Below are 17,094 nucleotides of genomic sequence, written 5' to 3'. Positions count from 1 at the left end.
GAGCGCGGCCTCGCCACCACCACCGCTTGTGGTTGAGGATCCAGTATAACCTACGTAATTCTGCTTATGAAACCTCGATGGTTGATCTGGTTCACGGCAAGCCGGAGCATACCTTTTGGAGTGACCGCAAATGATGTGTCTGTTGTGCTAAGAAACCTGATGGAGCGGAGCCGTCGATTCTGTCTGCCATGCAGCTGACTGTGCACATCTAGTGTGCACTCATTTATTGCAGTTCCGTCTCATGCTGTGCTGAAGGTTCAGTTCAGTAGAATAGTAGTTTTTGTTTGCATGTTCCCTGTTCCGATGTGTAGATAAGCACGCACATGAAGAGTGGGAATGCGATTCACTTATGACTCGGTAAAAACGCGCAATAAAGAAGCTTACAAAAGCCAATTCTCTCTCCTTGCAGAGATGTGCAGGTCAACCCATGAGGCGAACCGAGCGTTCTCTCAGTGCGCCTAAAGGGTGCATAAAATTACTCAATGCATGGCATTTTTTTCATGGCCTACAAGACCTATTCAACCGCTATCAGTACACCTGGTCTTCCTGCATCTAGTCGAGAGACGCCTGAGAACCCAGAGATCACGGGGTTGTTCATCTGAGAGATAGCAAGCAAAAAACAACCAAGACCGGAATGTTTGGCTTGTGAAGGAAAGCAAAATAGAATACGAAAAAAGGCTGCACTCTGTTTTGCTTTTCCTCACGTGATTAACTGGCTGATCAAAAGTTGACAATGACTGAGAGTGTCTTGGCATAGTTGGCACTCAAGAAAATCGAAAATACACGCAAACATGGAAGTGTTGTAGAACGGCTACTAGCGATGCCAGGGCAAAGTTTCCAGGTGACAAGTAACGGCCTGAGGCATCTGCTATGTCAATCCCTGAGGGGGGGCCTTCAACGTTGAGCGTGCCCCCGTATTCAATATGCTATACTCTCTTTCCAGAGCATGCAACTTCGAGGCCTAGAACGCATATGCTTTCAGCTATCCGGATGGCGTCTCTCAACGCCTCTTCTTTCATGGAAGATTCTGACTTTGAAAAGGCTCCCATGACGTATGACGCAACGTCCATCTGCCCAGGTGGCCTGCCAATGCCGATTTTGATGCGCGGAAAATCCATTTGATTTGAGAAGTGGTTGATGATGCTCCGCATGCCATTATGACCTCCATGTCCCCCCTTCATTCTAAGCTTCACCGCACCAGCTTCACTGTCAATATCGTCATAAATAACGAGGACCTGCACATGGCAGACAATGATTCGCAGGCGAACTGGACACACACGTCGTATCACTTCACGAATGTGCAACAACGTAGTATTAAGCTGTGCATGTTCCTCCATGTTCAAGTGGATCAACTTGCTGTTTGCAGGTAATTCTGAAGCTGTATCTCCTGTCAATGATGCACTTCGATGTCTCTGTCAATAACGCACTTCAATGATGCACTTCATGTAGCAGCAAAATACCGCCCTGAGTCCCTTTCGGATAGGCCTGGGACTACTGTGGATGTCCATCTGATACCCTTGCGAATGATGCTCTGGTTTGTGGCTACAATCCGAAACAGGCCTGCAGAAAGCATCCAGAACGTCTGCTCTTGTCATACCAACTGGGATACCGAATCTGATTGCTGGAGGCCACGAGGAAAAGAGCTGGCGGTGTCAAGAATGCCGAGGGACATCAATGATGAAAGCGAAACGTGATAACAGGTTGCATGCCTTCCCGCTGACCTGTGCACTGTTTGGTGGACTCAAGTGCGTTCAAAATGCTTCTACTTGCTCATGTGCATGGCGTGTGTGCTTGTGAGCCTCTCACTGGGCAAGCCAAATCCAAGCGTCCACTTGCGACAGCGACTACCAATCACCAGAGCACATGAAGTGCACATGCCCATGATAGCACATGCTTTGAGCGCTATTGGACAACGTGTTGTGGGTGGTGTCAGCTGAAATGCACATGAGCGCGACGCTTACGAATTTGTCAGCTGCAGAACTGTTGTAGAGATCATCTCATTATGTTTGTCCCTAAAGCAACAGCATAAAGGGGGTTTGTTTAGTGATGCATCTCATCTGCTTAGATGCAATTTGCATATTTTGAAGGTTACCTTGGCACGGGGTACTTTGTAGTACTTGGAAATAGGCGACACGCTCTCCCCACTGACGTTCATGAAGGTCATAGGCTTGCATAATATAACTTTATTGCCCCTGATGATGCCACTGGCTACTAAGGCTTTATGTACCAGCTTTTTACTCCACACAATACCATTTGCTGCCGCAAGCGCATCGATAGCATCAAAACCCACCTGCAAAGGGCAGAGAAGCCGTTAATTTTGCAGTGATATATGCAGTTCCTACACATATTGTCGATGTAATAGTTCGAGGAAGCAGAGAAACACTGTGCACCCCTTCCATCCGCCATAGACAGGGGCACATCCTGACAGAGGTACGCATGGGGCGAGCGCACATTGTGGCGAGTATTCTCGTACGACTTTCCAGGATTTCCGAGCCCAACAATTAGCCAAGGAGTTGTCTGTGTGCTGTCCCCATCGTGTTGTCGAGAGAATGCACGAGTGGCTGAAACAGGCCTAGCGCTTGCTTGCTTGGAAGTGCTTAAGCCCATTCTTTTGGTGATGATTGGCTTGCAGCTTTCACACGAATTTTTGGCAACAGGTTTACTAGCTGACGCTGCCCCAGCCAGACCGCGAAGACGAAACTGCCTTATAACGCGCATAGAGGCAGGGTGGAGGACTGTAGGCATTGCACAAGCCTATCGCTTCCCAATTCACTAGCAAGCGGATGATCCAGTGGTCGGAGGAAGTAGTGCTTTCTCTTTGTTTGGCCGATTCGTCTCGTCTGATGCCGGTTTCGTCGATTTGTTGACGAGTGCACGTTCAAATGTGGTTCAAATTTCTGTTGTCATTACATGCCAACCTACTACCCTACGCTGCAAAGAGGGACTTCACGCCGAGTCCAGGCCCAGCAGTGCCAACGATACCACATGGCCTGGAGTTTCAGCATTTGCTATTGCTGAACAAAATTCTCTGCATGTCCTAGGGAAAGCCCTACATAACCTTTGTCAGGGGCTGTGCTGCTGCAAAGCCAGGAGTTGGCTCATCGGCAACATCATCGTCTGCGTCCCCAGAGCTGTCGGACGGCGTTGCGCTCGGTGACCCAGTTGAAACCCTTGCTGTTGCGGCTCACTTCCTGCTTCACAGCCTTCTCTGCCGCTGCCAGCTTCGCCTGGTCAACCTGCTCGGCACAGACACACTCTCAAATGTGTGATCACATGCATTGGCAGTCTGACGCATCAATGACCTGGGGGCAATTGCAACCATGATTGGCTGACTTGAGAGTCGCCACAGCGATCTTGCCTTATAACAGCTGATTAGCAACCGTTGCTCGGGGCAACCTGGGCTTCGGTACACCACCAAAGAACCTGTCCCTCAAGCGCCTGCAGCTGTCTGGAAGAGAGCAAGCTGGCCAGTGTTGACTGCCACCAGGAACCTAAACGAGTCTGCCACCAGGGACTTTGCTGGGTTCCTGGCAGTAGGCTGAACGTGTCCTTCAACAGATAATGAAGCCCCTTAAGGCACGACAATTGTCCAACAAGCAGCATGGTTGTCAGGCAGGGTGGCTGACCTTCTGCGTGAGCGGGTGCTGAAACGGAGGCGCCGCATGAGTCTTCGGAGGAGGTGGCGCCTGTTGCACTTTTAAGAGCTCCTTGCTCCTCTGCTCAGGGGTCTTGACAGCAGCCGGCTGGCTGGACGCTCTAGGAAGCAGCTGACTCAGCACATGAGGCTTTGCTTTCTGGCCAGTCCTTGCCTCATGCTGATCGATCAATGCCTGCAACACGATGCGATGTAATTCGTAGCTGACCTACGCTGCCTAGCTCCGCGTTTCAACACGAGAGGTTCTACAAACTGCAGACAAATATGGAAAACGAGCTGATGTGGAGCCTTTGTGGGAAGCTTTGTGAAGTGCACATCCTGACCCTGGAGTGCAGCGATGTCAAGCGTCTGGTTACGCGATTCATTCTGGAAATTGTTCCATCGGGATCACGTCGCCAAGGGGCGTTCAGAGCGCTACACCCACGACCTCCTCAAGTAATTATGCAATTGTGGTTCGCGAAAGGCTGTCGATGCTTTTGCTCGGTGATGACCAGCCAACACAGATCACGCGGTCACGTTGACTCAACTATGGTGAATGGTGGCAACCCAAAACCCTCCAGTCTGTAGTGTTGGAAAGCAGCTATCCTGAGACAGACGCTTTCATTGTGTGTGCCGAACCTTGTGTGCTTGGAATCTGAGTGAGGCCACATATGTGGACGACTCAGGCTAGAACCCCCGAATTGATTGTAACGACTATCTTGCTACGTGTGTCGCTACCTCAACTGGTAATGTTTTCCAACATGAAGCGCGGACTCGACCATGGGCAAGGCACATCGCATACCTGGACAGCGACGGTGCTCAGTGGCTTTATCGTTTGGCCAGGGCCGTAGACATTGGACAGGCTACCGACCACGCGATCCTGCGCAGGTAGTTTATCTTGCGCTCGTGAGAGTGAGCCATCCTTGATGGTGTCGGCTGGCGGCGCCGGCACAGGTGCTGCATGTTGTGAGCGATGCAGGGCGGCTGTGTGGTGTGCAAAGGACGAGGCAGCGGCAGCCGATGCTGCGGCAGCCGAGAGGGCTGAACGCCGCAGTTTGCCTCCCAAAGCAAGGTTGTCGGTGCTTTCCACACGGAACTGCTTTCCGGAATACGCTGGCTTTGGCTGCCTGGACCCACTTTCAACGTTGAAGTGCGTCGTTTGCTGATCATGGCTGAGTGCTTGGCGCTTGACTCCGGTACCATGAGGTAGGTCCACGAGAAACGCGCCAGAAATTGCAAAGCAGAAGCGTGCGTAAGCAGGATGATGATTGCAAAATCGAGACTGTGTCGCTTGTCAGCCTGTGCTGAGGTGTTCTAGCTGTCTATGAAACTACAACACGCACACGTGGCACGTACAACCGACACGCGTAGTATTCAAGCGCAAAGGGAAATGAGCAGTGTCAAGCAATGACCCCTTGCGTTGGGTTGCCAGAGGACTTATGGGATGATTCACATGGCACCGGCTAAAGATCGGTCCGCATCATGCTGTTCTAGGGGCTTTCCTCAAGATCCTCCTTGTCCATGTGGGCCCTCACCGTGGCCTTCATTTGCGTCAATTGGTTTAAGCGGACTTACAACTGGGTTAGCCGGGTGGTTTCATACGTTTCTTTATAGCTATTCGTAGTAGCCTATGTGACTTTTCTGCCTTTGCAACTTCTTAGCTGGAGGCTAAAGTCCGTTGCTTTGCCATGGTAGTGTTGTAAAAAGATACAGCGTCACCATCCTCGACAGTGTGTGGCCATGCATTGCAGACTGTACGTGTGTAGCTACCAGAGGTCGCACCCTGTTGCGAACTTCGACATGCGCCCCTTGGCCATACGCACAAATGCCCTGGCAGAGCGCGTTGCCAACCTCCTCGAGAACACCGAGTCCCGGGAACTGCTCACGTGCCCCGCAGGACGGCTGGCAGGGCCGCTATGGGGAACAATTTCGAGTAGCTTGCGATTCAACGCATGCTGCTTTGCATGCCCTTTGCCGTCCGCTTCTTTCCCTGTACGTCAACGCACACCCGGATGAGCCCTGCGTGAATCGTGATGACGCTTTGTCGGATCGGTGCTCTGTTGGACACACGGAACAAACGCGGTGACGCACAGAAAATTAAGGGCCCGAGCTCTACAGATCAGTCAGGTATCAGCATTCACGCATGAGAACCCGTTGAGAGCCTAAGTTTGAAAGCAGACGAGCAATCCTCGTTGGTTGTGCATTGTCCTGGCGTAGGTCCACATCCTCCTTTCGCCCTAACGCTCACTCTTGCAAATCCGACCATCATGGCAATCTGTAACCAGTTTTTAAAGATGATGTTGAAGAACTGTTTGGATAACTGGTTTTGCTATTTTGAAATCTACGAACGCATGCACTCATCATCCAGCTGACTTGCTTGGCACATTTGTAGTGAATGGCCGGTGATCATCGCGTTCTTTTGCTACGTAGCAGCAAGGCCCACACAGCCTGCTAAGTTCGGTTGGCAGCAACCAGTGCCTCGCCAGAATGTGTTATGACCCCATTGTCTGTCTAGATAATTCATGCATTGTTGTGCATCTTAACCCGCAAAATGACAGGGTCTGGCCGAACACTGGCAGCAACGTGGCAGGACAAAGTGCAGATATTGCAACATCACAAGCACGGTATCTGCGGCGATCGGCGGCTGGCCATTATGCCACAGACGGATGCTGCGTGTTGCAGATGAATCATACCTGCGTAATCGCTGCGCCTTGACGTGTGCTGCTCAGGATGGCCAAGACGACGCTGTGGCAGATCGTCACGCAAACGAGAACTCTTGATCTCAGACGCGCCTAAAGCATCCTCGCCCGAGGGAGACGGGTTCGCTTGATTTCGTTTTGGCTCCCAGGGCGACGGCCGCTCCTGCCTTGCACCCCCTCGCCTCTCCTCCCGATTCCGCGATTGATGAGCGGACATCAAGTGGCCCTCCAGCCGCCCCCGCGCATAGTTGTTCGCATCCACCAAGCTCTCGATGTCCTGCTTCAGCGCTCGATGCTCTACTGAACTCTGAGCAACGCTCATCAAGCTGCGACGCCTTGACGTGTCCGACTTTTCCTCCACATAGGCCCAATCATCAAGAACGTCAGCATTGGATCGGGCCCTTTCTCTCAAGAACTTGTCTCGCGGGTTGCTGACGGAGTCCACGTGTTCAAGCAGTTTCCGTACAGAATGCAGTCCTGCGTTGGACGCATGCTCGCTGGGGTGCCTTGAGCCGACGCGCCGAGTTGGGAAGGCGGCACCTCCATTGGCACGCGCATGCGTGCCGAGGAATTTCGCCCTCATCTGCTGTCTGAGCCTCTCCCCCTGCATGTGCACTGCTTGGTGCCGCCAAGGATGATGCATCTGCGATCCGACATGCGGTCGACCCCTCAGATGATCCCCCGCTGCATTGTTGTCTTCAGAGTGCACGGTGAGCACCTCCCTCCTTGCACGAAGGATGTCGTGTTCTATGGAATGTGCGGCTGCATGTGTCCGAACGTGTTGATTTGTTTGCATGGCTGCTGTGCTCATGTCACCATTTTCGGACCACGTGGCCCATTCTCGTTTTGCCTGTGTCGCAAGGTGAAATGGCTCGGTGCTGGCATGTGCAGCGTTTTCCCCAGGCACTACAATTTTTTTGTCAGCTGGGAGGACCGAGTTGCCACCTGCTGCTTGTTGCATGTTCCATGCTTTCAAATGCTTGGCCAGGGCTGAAAGACACAGCACGGCCAGAAGCTGCCTCGAGGTCCTTTGTGTAAAGGCGGCACGATGCAGCATGATCTGCAATGTGCCCTGAGGGCGGGTGTTGGGCTTTCGAGCGTCCAATTTTCAGATTTGCTTTGGGACGCGATGTTCGTCCAGCGGGTCTCTTCTAGGCAAGATGTCCGGGAGTAGGCTCCTCAGCCCGGCATGCCTGCAGAAGCGTCCGTCCTGAGCTCTTGGAATTGTTGCGGCAACGGTCACTGCAGTATTTCACATCATCCCAGACATCCGCCCACTTCGTCCTCCTGTGACCAAGAAAAAAGAATGAATCTCTTGTGCATATGCTCTGACCACAAGTTTTGTGCGCCATACACAGCTTCGAGATGTTCGTGAAGCAAATCGTAAGCTCCATAAATTGATAGTAAAGGCTCAAGAATTGAGGCACAATGCATGAAACCCTCAGCATCTCTACGTCATGCTCCTTGTCCTGATATCAAGCACAAAGATGCCGTTGATGCGCCGATTGGCATGCGTGAGCTCAAAATGCGCTGCCGGCATGGTTTTGCTGCCGTCATTGTTGTAAGAGACACCACATCACAAGATATCATGGCCATAAGTAGCTTTGAACCTTAATGACACATGCCATAGGCTATGGTAGCTCTTCCGGATCCATTGCAAATCCGACGTGCGCACGATTGCACCCAATACCCGCGCAAAGCACTGTCTGCATCGGAAGCGGGTATGGCCCAGAGGCAACATCCGAATGTGTAAATAACTCGCTCAAAGAATAAATGGCGTTTTCATTCGGAACATCGGTGACGTGGCAATCCGAACGTGGAGACATCGATACCACACGGACCGCAAGCTCCAAGCCACGCACCAAGCATACGGCTTGCCACACTCCTCGCATATTTTTGTAGGCAAATCGCCTTTCTTCAAGTGTTTGCCTTGTTTTGCTCCCTTTTTGCAAAGTACCAGCTGCCGGCAGGCGCTGTCTGCATGCGCGCCAGGGGTTGACACAGTGGGAGGTGATAGAGCCACGCGCGTGCGTTGCAACAAGAATATCATAATCCAATAAAGTGATATCAAAATAAAATCTCACTGCACGGAGCTTGGAATGAAGCATGCATGTGTGGCTAATCTACCGCCCATGCGATGATCGACTGCTTAGAAAAACATGAGCGTAGTCTAGTTTGGTCAGCCCGGAAGTTTTGTTCAAGCTGGCCTTTCACATTGCTAAGCCTCACCTCGTCCGCATTGCATGTGTACTCGGTTGCAGACCGCACAAACTTGTTAAACAGCGTTGACAGCACCTAGGTGACGAGAGCTATCTCATTGAGATAGGCAGGGGCAGAGGTTGCCAGAGGTGGAGCCTGGCACAAAGGCCATAGTACAGCCCCTGGCGCAATATAGCCTGGCCATAAGCAAAGGCAACTAGGTGCAAAGGCTCGTTTTTCTTGTCGAGGGTGCCCTGCATAGAGCTGTGCGAGCCACTTTTGGCAGCCACAAGGTAATGTAGGTGCTTACGTTTTCGATATACCCTCGTTGTAGACGACATTGTCGGCAGACATACGCTAGTTCATCTGCTTACGATCGCGGTGTACATTTGTTGCACACGAGGTTTGACACCTTAGCATGGTGCGACCAGGGTTACATGCGGTGAAGCGGTATTACACCCTGGTGCTCCAGAACGGGGCCACGGTTCAGCTTCCTTCCATAGTTATAAAAACACAGCCCATCTTCTCTGACATGGTGCGTGGTTTTAACTTGCTGGGCAACATCAAGGAGCCAATCTCTCTGCTATTGTCAGCCTCACATGTTACATGTATTCTGAATTTGCGTCGTCTTTGATTTTTGATGCTCAACTGATAATTGTAGCGCAAAGTTTCGAACCGGGGAGTGATGGTGGTTGTTCGCAGATTGCATCGCATGCACAGGTACTTTCAAGCAATGTGGCCGACGGTGCCCTCAAGAACGCAGTTTGATAAGACATATAGGCAACATGTGGGTGCTTGGGCACAGACGAAGAATGAGCCCTTGGGACACTCAGCACTGCGCTAGCTCAGGGGTACATTGTGCAGGACCCCACCAACAATCCACTCTGGACTGGAAAGCAAATCACTGACTTCAAGCAAGAGACAGCAGCAGCCAAGTTCATGCGAAAGTTTAGAGGGGACAGTGGCAACAAGAAAACGAAAACTCAAGTGAGAAGGGACTCTGGCGATACCCAATGAGTGTGGGAACCGTGAGACAGTTGCAAGCTGCGTACAATGCCGCATGGAATTAGCAATGTATCTCAACATGTATAGCCATAGAATACAGGGAGGGAAAGAGAATGCGTCATGAATGCTTCAACCAACAGTACTGATAAATACTTATCTTGTGCAATGTGTCATTGCCGTATGTAGTCAAAGGACCTGGGGACCTCGTCTGTTGTATCTGTCACTCACACATGGATATCAGGAGCATTGCGCACCTTGGCAAAGGCATTCGTGCGGCCTGTCACCCACTCTCCAGCACAGGTACAGGCAGTTATTGTGAGTGTACTGGAGGTTATGCAGTTTGGTCCGTCACAGGTAGGTGGAATGATGAATAAGGTTGGACGAACAGCACAAACATCTCTGCACCTGTGCCACAGGATGTTGACTGGCCTCAATCATATGCTGCAGTCTACGTGCTGTACCAGGTGAACAGGGCTTGCATGATGATGTACGCTGTCAAATGAAAGTGTTGCACCTTGCGTCATCATGCATCCTGCTGTTTGCACCTTTCACTGGCCTCTCTTCCCGCCAATAGCAAGGCCGTTCATCTCGACAGTGGGGTAGGGATCTCCAGTTGTATGGATATGACCCACGACTCAGGCATGCAGATAGTTTCTACTTGATGCAGGGGATTTTGTTCATGCAAGAGTACCTTCGCTACTACTTCAGTTGCCTCTGCATTCGGTTGTTGAGTGTAAACGGTCCAGTTTCCAGTTCAAGTGGCACTGGCAGTTGCTGCTGGAAGATTATGTCCATGGTCCATGGCATGGAGTTGTCTAGCTATACATAGGCTAGCTAGGCTAGCTATGTCTTCAGGCAGGTATGACATAGAGGGCCGCGTCAGTACAAGGGAAACTGTTCATAAGACGGATGCTATACGGTTGGGTGCACGATAACGGCGCAATCGTGATTGTCAAAGGGATGCAGCATCTGCGCCAAGGCACACGTCAGGGTGCCATGCCATCCCTTGCGCTCCCAAGGAGCTCGCTTCTAGCTGGTGGAATGTGATTTGTACTCCGTATGTTTCAGTTCCCTTTCCTTGTGGCAGTGTCAGACGTGAGCTGATCCGTTGGCTACTTGCCAGTAATTCGGTGCTGTAATTTACGCAAGTTGCATGTATCTGTGGAGAAAATTAGCAATATGCCCAAGCCGAAAGAAATTGAAAGGAAGTCATCGGAACAGCGTGTCACACGAAAGAAAGACAAGGTCGAGGCACTCAATCAGCTGAGAAGCTATGTGCACGAGGAGCTGTATTCCATCGAACTGTCACGAGTTCAGCTGATGAAACCAGGCTTGAACTTGCCGCCATCATGGACTCCAGTCTACTTAGAACAGCCCGGAATTTTCTACAAGGTGCGGTACAAGTTCCGTTGGGTGTCATCGCAGGTCACGTGTCAGGGTGCGTATGATGTGTTATATACAAGTCATCGGCATTGGGGCCCACAAACACTGACATATTCAATAATCGAGGTGGTGTTGTACAAAAAAGGTCACAAATTCACCGTGATGAGTGAAGTATTGGCCAAGGCGAGTTTCTGTTAGAGTCACAACTTTCCACATGCAATGCAGGTTGTCGCAGCAGTGGAGGGCAAACTGGTGTCCGTTTTTGATGGGGTTACTCAATACAATCTTGGGAAGTGGACATTGTCAAAGCGTGGAGCTATTGGCTGGCCTCCATTGGATACCTGCTTTTATGGCTTCCCTACTCCCCACCTGGCTGTAACAACCGATTTCCCACCTAACAGCAAGCACCTCAACGCGCCAAAGATACTATTGCAGGTGAGGTTTTGGAAGCAATTCCGTGAAGTCTTCACACATCGCACGTGTGCATGCTGTCTGGAGATGTAGCAAGATTACTTACACACCAAACGGTGGCGTATCCATGACGTATGCAAGTGGCACCAGTCCACTTTTCCCACCCCGCTATCAATCATGAAACGTAAATAAAGGCTGTAGGACAGCTTGAAAGGTTCTTTTCTTTTCGCATTAGTCATGGAGAAGGGCAGGGCCCGGACTTGAAGGTCTGAGCCAAGTTCCAGCAAAAGCATATGAATGTTTGGTCAGGTGCTGCACAGAGGCGTATGATTGCACCTCAAGCACACAGGCGATGTTTACGATAAGAATGGACTGCGCAGTGGACCTTGACCCACAGATAACACGAATCGGTTTGTCGGCGGCCCGTCGTAAGCCATACTGGGCCTGCCTGGCCTGAATACGAAAACTGCAAGTACCGTAGTATATCTCATTACACAGAGAAGCAGAATCATCATAGCATGTACCGTAGTATATCTCATTAAACAGAGAAGCAGAATCATCATAGCTTAAGCTGTACCATTAAACCAACACACACCCGGAAAGGTACAAAGACCCCTCAGGGCACAACAGCAATTACAGCTAGCAGGCCCTCTTCGAAAGCTCCACCCTAACCCCTAACCCGTAACCCCTACCTGCATGCATATAGCGTCCGCAATGGCACTGTAAGCCTGGGGTGTGAGTGGGCAGCTGCATCAAACCGAGGCGGTGGCGCATGGAGCTGATGAAGTCGGGGTCCGTAAGTTGCAGCGCCCTTGCTGTGGGGAGGGTGTCCAGCCAAATGGAAGCTGGGCGGCAGGCGCAGCTGTGCATACGGGCGAGGTTACCATAGTATATTCCGTTACCGTAGTATATTTCATTACACAGAGAAGCAGAATCATCAAAGCTCGAGCTGTACCGTAGTATATTTCATTACACAGAGAAGCAGAATCATCAAAGCTCGAGCTGTACCAGTAAACCAACACACACTCGGAAAGGTACCGTAGTATATTCCGTTACCCAGAGGAGAAACTACCACAGCCGAAGCCGCAATAACCACCAAGACATACGCGTTCGAACCGTAGTATATTTCATTACACAGAGAAGCAGAATCATCAAAGCTCGAGCTGTACCAGTAAACCAACACACACTCGGAAAGGTACAAAGACCCCTCAGGGAATATCAGCAATTGGAACTAGCAGGCCCTCTTTGAAAGCTCCACCAGCCAAGGTCGCAAAAACTCCTAGGCCGCTTCTGTACATGAATCCATTCCCCCTGCACAAAGAGACACTGAGCTCACGCAATGCACTCTCAACAAAGTCGCCCTTGAGCACGACGCCCGCGGCACTCGCAGCAATGGCCAGGGTGTTGAGCAGCTCAGTTGCCGGCTTTCCCAGTCGGCCGTAGGACTCGTGCGACAATGGGACAAAGGTGTAGCCGTTGGGGTCAGCGGTCTGGTACTTCAAGCGCTTTCGCTGGTCGCGCGCAGCTGCCGCGCCGCCCGCCGTGCGAGCAGCCTGTAGATGGGAGGCCGCTGCTGGATGTACCACTGAGACGTCGAGGACGGTGAGCCCATCTGCCAACACGGCAAGAATGTCTCCGCGTGCTTGATCCTGAGCTGCGATGCCGGCACCTTGAAAGCCAGGCAGTGTGCGAAGAAGCGGCTCCACTGACGTGGCAACCCCTGCGCGGTGAGCAATGCGGCGCCAAGTCCCGATGAGAATATTGTGGCGCAACATCACTGCTCCCGCGAGAGAGCGGCAAGTCATGGCATGGTCAGTGTCACCTGCATGCATATAGCGGAATCATCAAAGTAAGTATACTAGACATTCGGAGAGAAGCAGAATCATCAAAGTAAGTATATTTGATTACACAGAGGAACAGAATCACCATAGCTCAAGCGAATAACAGAACCAACATGCACTCGGAACAGTTCCTGTCAAGTGCTGCATCACAGGACTTCAAGCCACACGAGTAAGGGAGTATCCTGGCTACCAGAGTCAACAGAGGGACAAGCAAATACAAATGAGGCACCCCGGGAAGTGGTTAATATGGCGCAACTGCATTGATCTACTAGGAACAAAGTTGAAACGGAGTCCGTTCCACAACACAAACAGGGCACAGCTGGAAGTACCCGATGAAAAGGCAACAACAGAACCCTGACCCCGGACCCAGGGAGTAGCGAACTGCCAGAAGCATCAGACAACGGCTGCTTAAAGGTCTCCAACTCTTGAACCTTGGAACTCTGTATCTCTGCAATGCGAATCATGTTGATAGTAGATGAGGCGCCCCGAGGAGGGTTAATATGGCGCAACTGCATCCACTCACGAGTCCCAGAGCGAGTTTGAAGAGTCCTCAACTCAAAAGCTGGAAGACATAAGAAAGTAACCGTGTCAGATGTCTCGAGCCGAAATCCAAGAACCTGGGGACCAAGGGCGGCTCGCTCAGCGGTATCCAGTTCCTTGTTAGCGATGCTGTGAACCCTCCAAGCCAAGCCAGCTTCTGCTTCGTCGTAGCAGCCAATGTCCACCGAATCCAGCAATATGTAGGATGAGGCGCCTGAAAGAGTTTTAAAATGGCGCAACTGCATCAAACAGCGTCGGAAAGGGGGGCAAGGCAACTAAGTCGCACAAACGCTGGCACAGACTTGAACCCATTGCAAAGTCGATTCCACCAAGCAAACACTAGCACAGACCTGGAAAAAATTCTAAGTGAGCTCTCCCGGCTCACATCCTTGTGGGATGTGAGCCGAGAAACGGACAGACCAGGAAGAGTCAGAACGGAAAAAGTTCCTTACCGTGTCGACAATGATATTGCGTCACGCGTCACTCTAGGGGAAATAACCTCCATATGCACGGAGAAATAATAAATGTCACGCTGACCCAAAAATATTTCCGAGGTGCCGCAGGCACCCTGTACCCTAGCCTACTCATGGCACGCTGATCATATGCAAGCCAGGATGAAAACTGTCATGAATGTAAGCATAAAATAGCCTATTGAACTTGCGGAAACCACCATTGTTTCAAAATGCGCTGTCACGTACCGTCTGCCCCGTCTGGGGCCGGTTCAGGCAAGCAAAGGCAGTGATTCAAATTTTTTTTGCGGCGCTGCTGATTTCAATCTCCTTATTGACGGAGAAATAATGAATGTGACATGTCACGTTTGGGCGATTTCTCCTAAAAGTCGGAGAAATACTAAATGTCACACGTCACGCTCCGAAAAAAGCTTCCAAAAGGCTAATATACTACTCGTTTGGCTTAAAGTCCTGTGATTCAGCACTTGACAGGCACTGTTCCGAGTGCGTGTTGGTTCTGTTGTACGGCTTGGCTATGGTGATTCTGCTTCTCTGTGTAATGAAACATGCTACGGTACATGGGCACCTTGTCTGCAGTGCGCCGTGTCGTACAGCTTCTTGCGAACACAGGGGGAGAAGGTGAGTGCGCCAACGCACCATATTTGTCTATTTGAGTGCACCAACGTTCGTTCTTATCTGGTCACCAGCATGTTTTCCGGCACGCATGGAAGTTGGGTGCAGTGTAGATGTGGCAAGATCACTGATTGCCACTGCCATTCTGGGTGTCTGGGCCTTGAAAGCACACTTCAGTCGCAGCTGGCCGCAAATGCGTTTTCTGTCAAGAGAGGGTAAATAGCGATTGCTGCCACTTTCATTTTCTTCAATCAAGTTCTCGGGCGTATTTGGTGGCTCTTTGAGTTTGGCTCCGGCAGATTTTTCTCTCTCAGCTGCCAATAACACCGTGCATTGTTTGCAGTTGCAGACCAAAGGACGAGCATACAGAAAGGATGGAGATGTATGGGCCTTCTGCGCGGTCAAGCCAACAATGCTGGTGTCAGACATCACAGAAGGGAAGACCTACATCATCTCATCTCGATACTTGGGGCTGCCCGGCCTCTGAGGCAGGCTCCATAGGCCTGCTTGTGAGCGATACATGATGCAACATTGGAGTTCATACCTACCAGTACCAGTATATGCATCGTCAGTTCCCTCAGCCGCTTTGGGACAAACTGACCGTGTGGCTGTATCACGGCAACATGGCATGATCTTGCAGCATGCAACTCGTTGCAGGCCAGCCACAGCGCCTTCTGACCAGTGTTGACAGTTCCATGCATAAATAAATATCTGGTGTTCCACTTTCTGTGCATGCTCCCTCGTGGCTTCCTTGGAGACAACTGCCCTGTTGCCCTGTTGACAACTGCTTTGACATGTGTTGACATGCATATGTCCATCAAATGAGCGTTTTGTTCTTTGTCCATTGCTGATTTGAAATTGCCTCTGAAAATGGCTTGATTTTTAAATGCTGTCACCAATGTCCGTGCACGCAGTATCAAGTCCACTTGAACCAACTATGACCAGCTGTCTGTACCTCACAAAGTCAGATCATGCACCTCTGGTCTTATCCTTATGCAAGGCACAGTCAAGCTCTGACCACACCACATTTGTCCTGCCATCCGATATGTCATTTCCACTCGTTTGCTGCAATCTGGTGCTGTGGGCAGTTGGGCATCGCTCACAGTACTTTGCGTGATTCATTGTTTTAAGGCCCAACCAATTCTGTCATTGGAACCACCCCAGAGAATTGATGTCAAGATGAAATCAGAGGAGCAGGAGACGACATGCTTTCAGTTTTCAGCATTGAAGAACTGAACAATACTGTGGTACGGTCTTCATCACATACTTGACAAATGCCAATTGGGATATACATCCGACACTTTTCCGGCATGTTCACTCAAGTGCGAGTCCCAGTCCATGACATTGCACCCTGTGCAGTACCAGCTTCAAGCTTCATAACTATGAATACCCCGGCCATGCAGAATTGCCCCTGTCGCCATAATCAACGAAAATGTTCGGCAAAATTTGATGTCTGTGGTTTCGTGACAATCGAGGGACAGCGTAACTTACACCAGCAAGGGCCTCGCGAAGGGGCAGCAACAAGTCAGCGCACATGGCACACCATTAAGATCGAAGTCTCAATGCCACTGAACATAGAGACAGTGCGATGCAATGCAAAAGGACAAGTAGCCAGCGAAAGCAACTGTGGACACCTTCCCGTGCAAACGTCAGATTGAACTGGGTCAGTACACACGTGCACAGCAGCTGTCTGCTCCGCTACGCAAACACATGCACTTCGAGTTCAACATTCGATGTGCAATGCTGTCATCCACATGGGCAGTTTGCATCGTACTGGGTCTGTTACAGACCGCCTGCTTCACAACCAAGCACTGAGCCAACAAGCCATGGCTGACATCGCCACCCCTCTAAATTCCAAGCTTGGTGCGACGCCAGTGCCTCCTCTTAGCATTGTAACGAATCTTGTTGTCCGTCCTGAAACGGATCCAGTGAGGGATAGGCCTATTCTGCCTGGCCTTTTTGGCCAGGACCTTCTTGGTCCTGAACGTCTTCTGGGAAGGCATCTTGACAAGAAAATGCAGGAAAGGGAGGGTGAGAATGCGTGTGCTCCTTTGTGTGCTGTCATCGTGTTTCCACACTGAGTGGTTCAGTCCTCGCCGACTTTTGCCATAACGCGCCTTTCATACGCGTACTGACCATCAATACGCGTAGATGCCGAGCGCGTAGGACTATCGAAGATAGGCTGCGTCATAATGCAGTAGGCCTTGTAGGCTGGCTAGGCTGACCGCAAACGGGCAAATATTATGATTACTGGACGAAGGGAACAAGAAATCGCTGTTCCCTCTGCACGAGACCGTCCA

The 17,094-nt window shown here is 50.9% G+C and overlaps 1 protein-coding gene across 1 annotated transcript; it reads right to left on the bottom strand.

Annotated features, from left to right (window-relative positions):
* Positions 1–16,290: 16,290 nt before the first annotated feature.
* Positions 16,291–16,797, bottom strand: LOC149810087 (large ribosomal subunit protein eL39-like). Its single transcript, XM_089994432.1, has one exon. The coding sequence runs from the start codon at positions 16,795–16,797 to the stop codon at positions 16,642–16,644; it is 156 nt and encodes a 51-aa protein (XP_089850558.1). The 3' UTR covers positions 16,291–16,641.
* Between the last annotated feature and the right edge of the window lie 297 nt (positions 16,798–17,094).

This window comes from Nuphar pumila, unplaced genomic scaffold (assembly GCF_984573655.1).
Source record: "Nuphar pumila unplaced genomic scaffold, dmNupPumi1.hap1.1 HAP1_SCAFFOLD_533, whole genome shotgun sequence".
NCBI lineage: Eukaryota > Viridiplantae > Streptophyta > Magnoliopsida > Nymphaeales > Nymphaeaceae > Nuphar > Nuphar pumila.
This window is presented reverse-complemented; position numbering and strand designations above follow the sequence as displayed.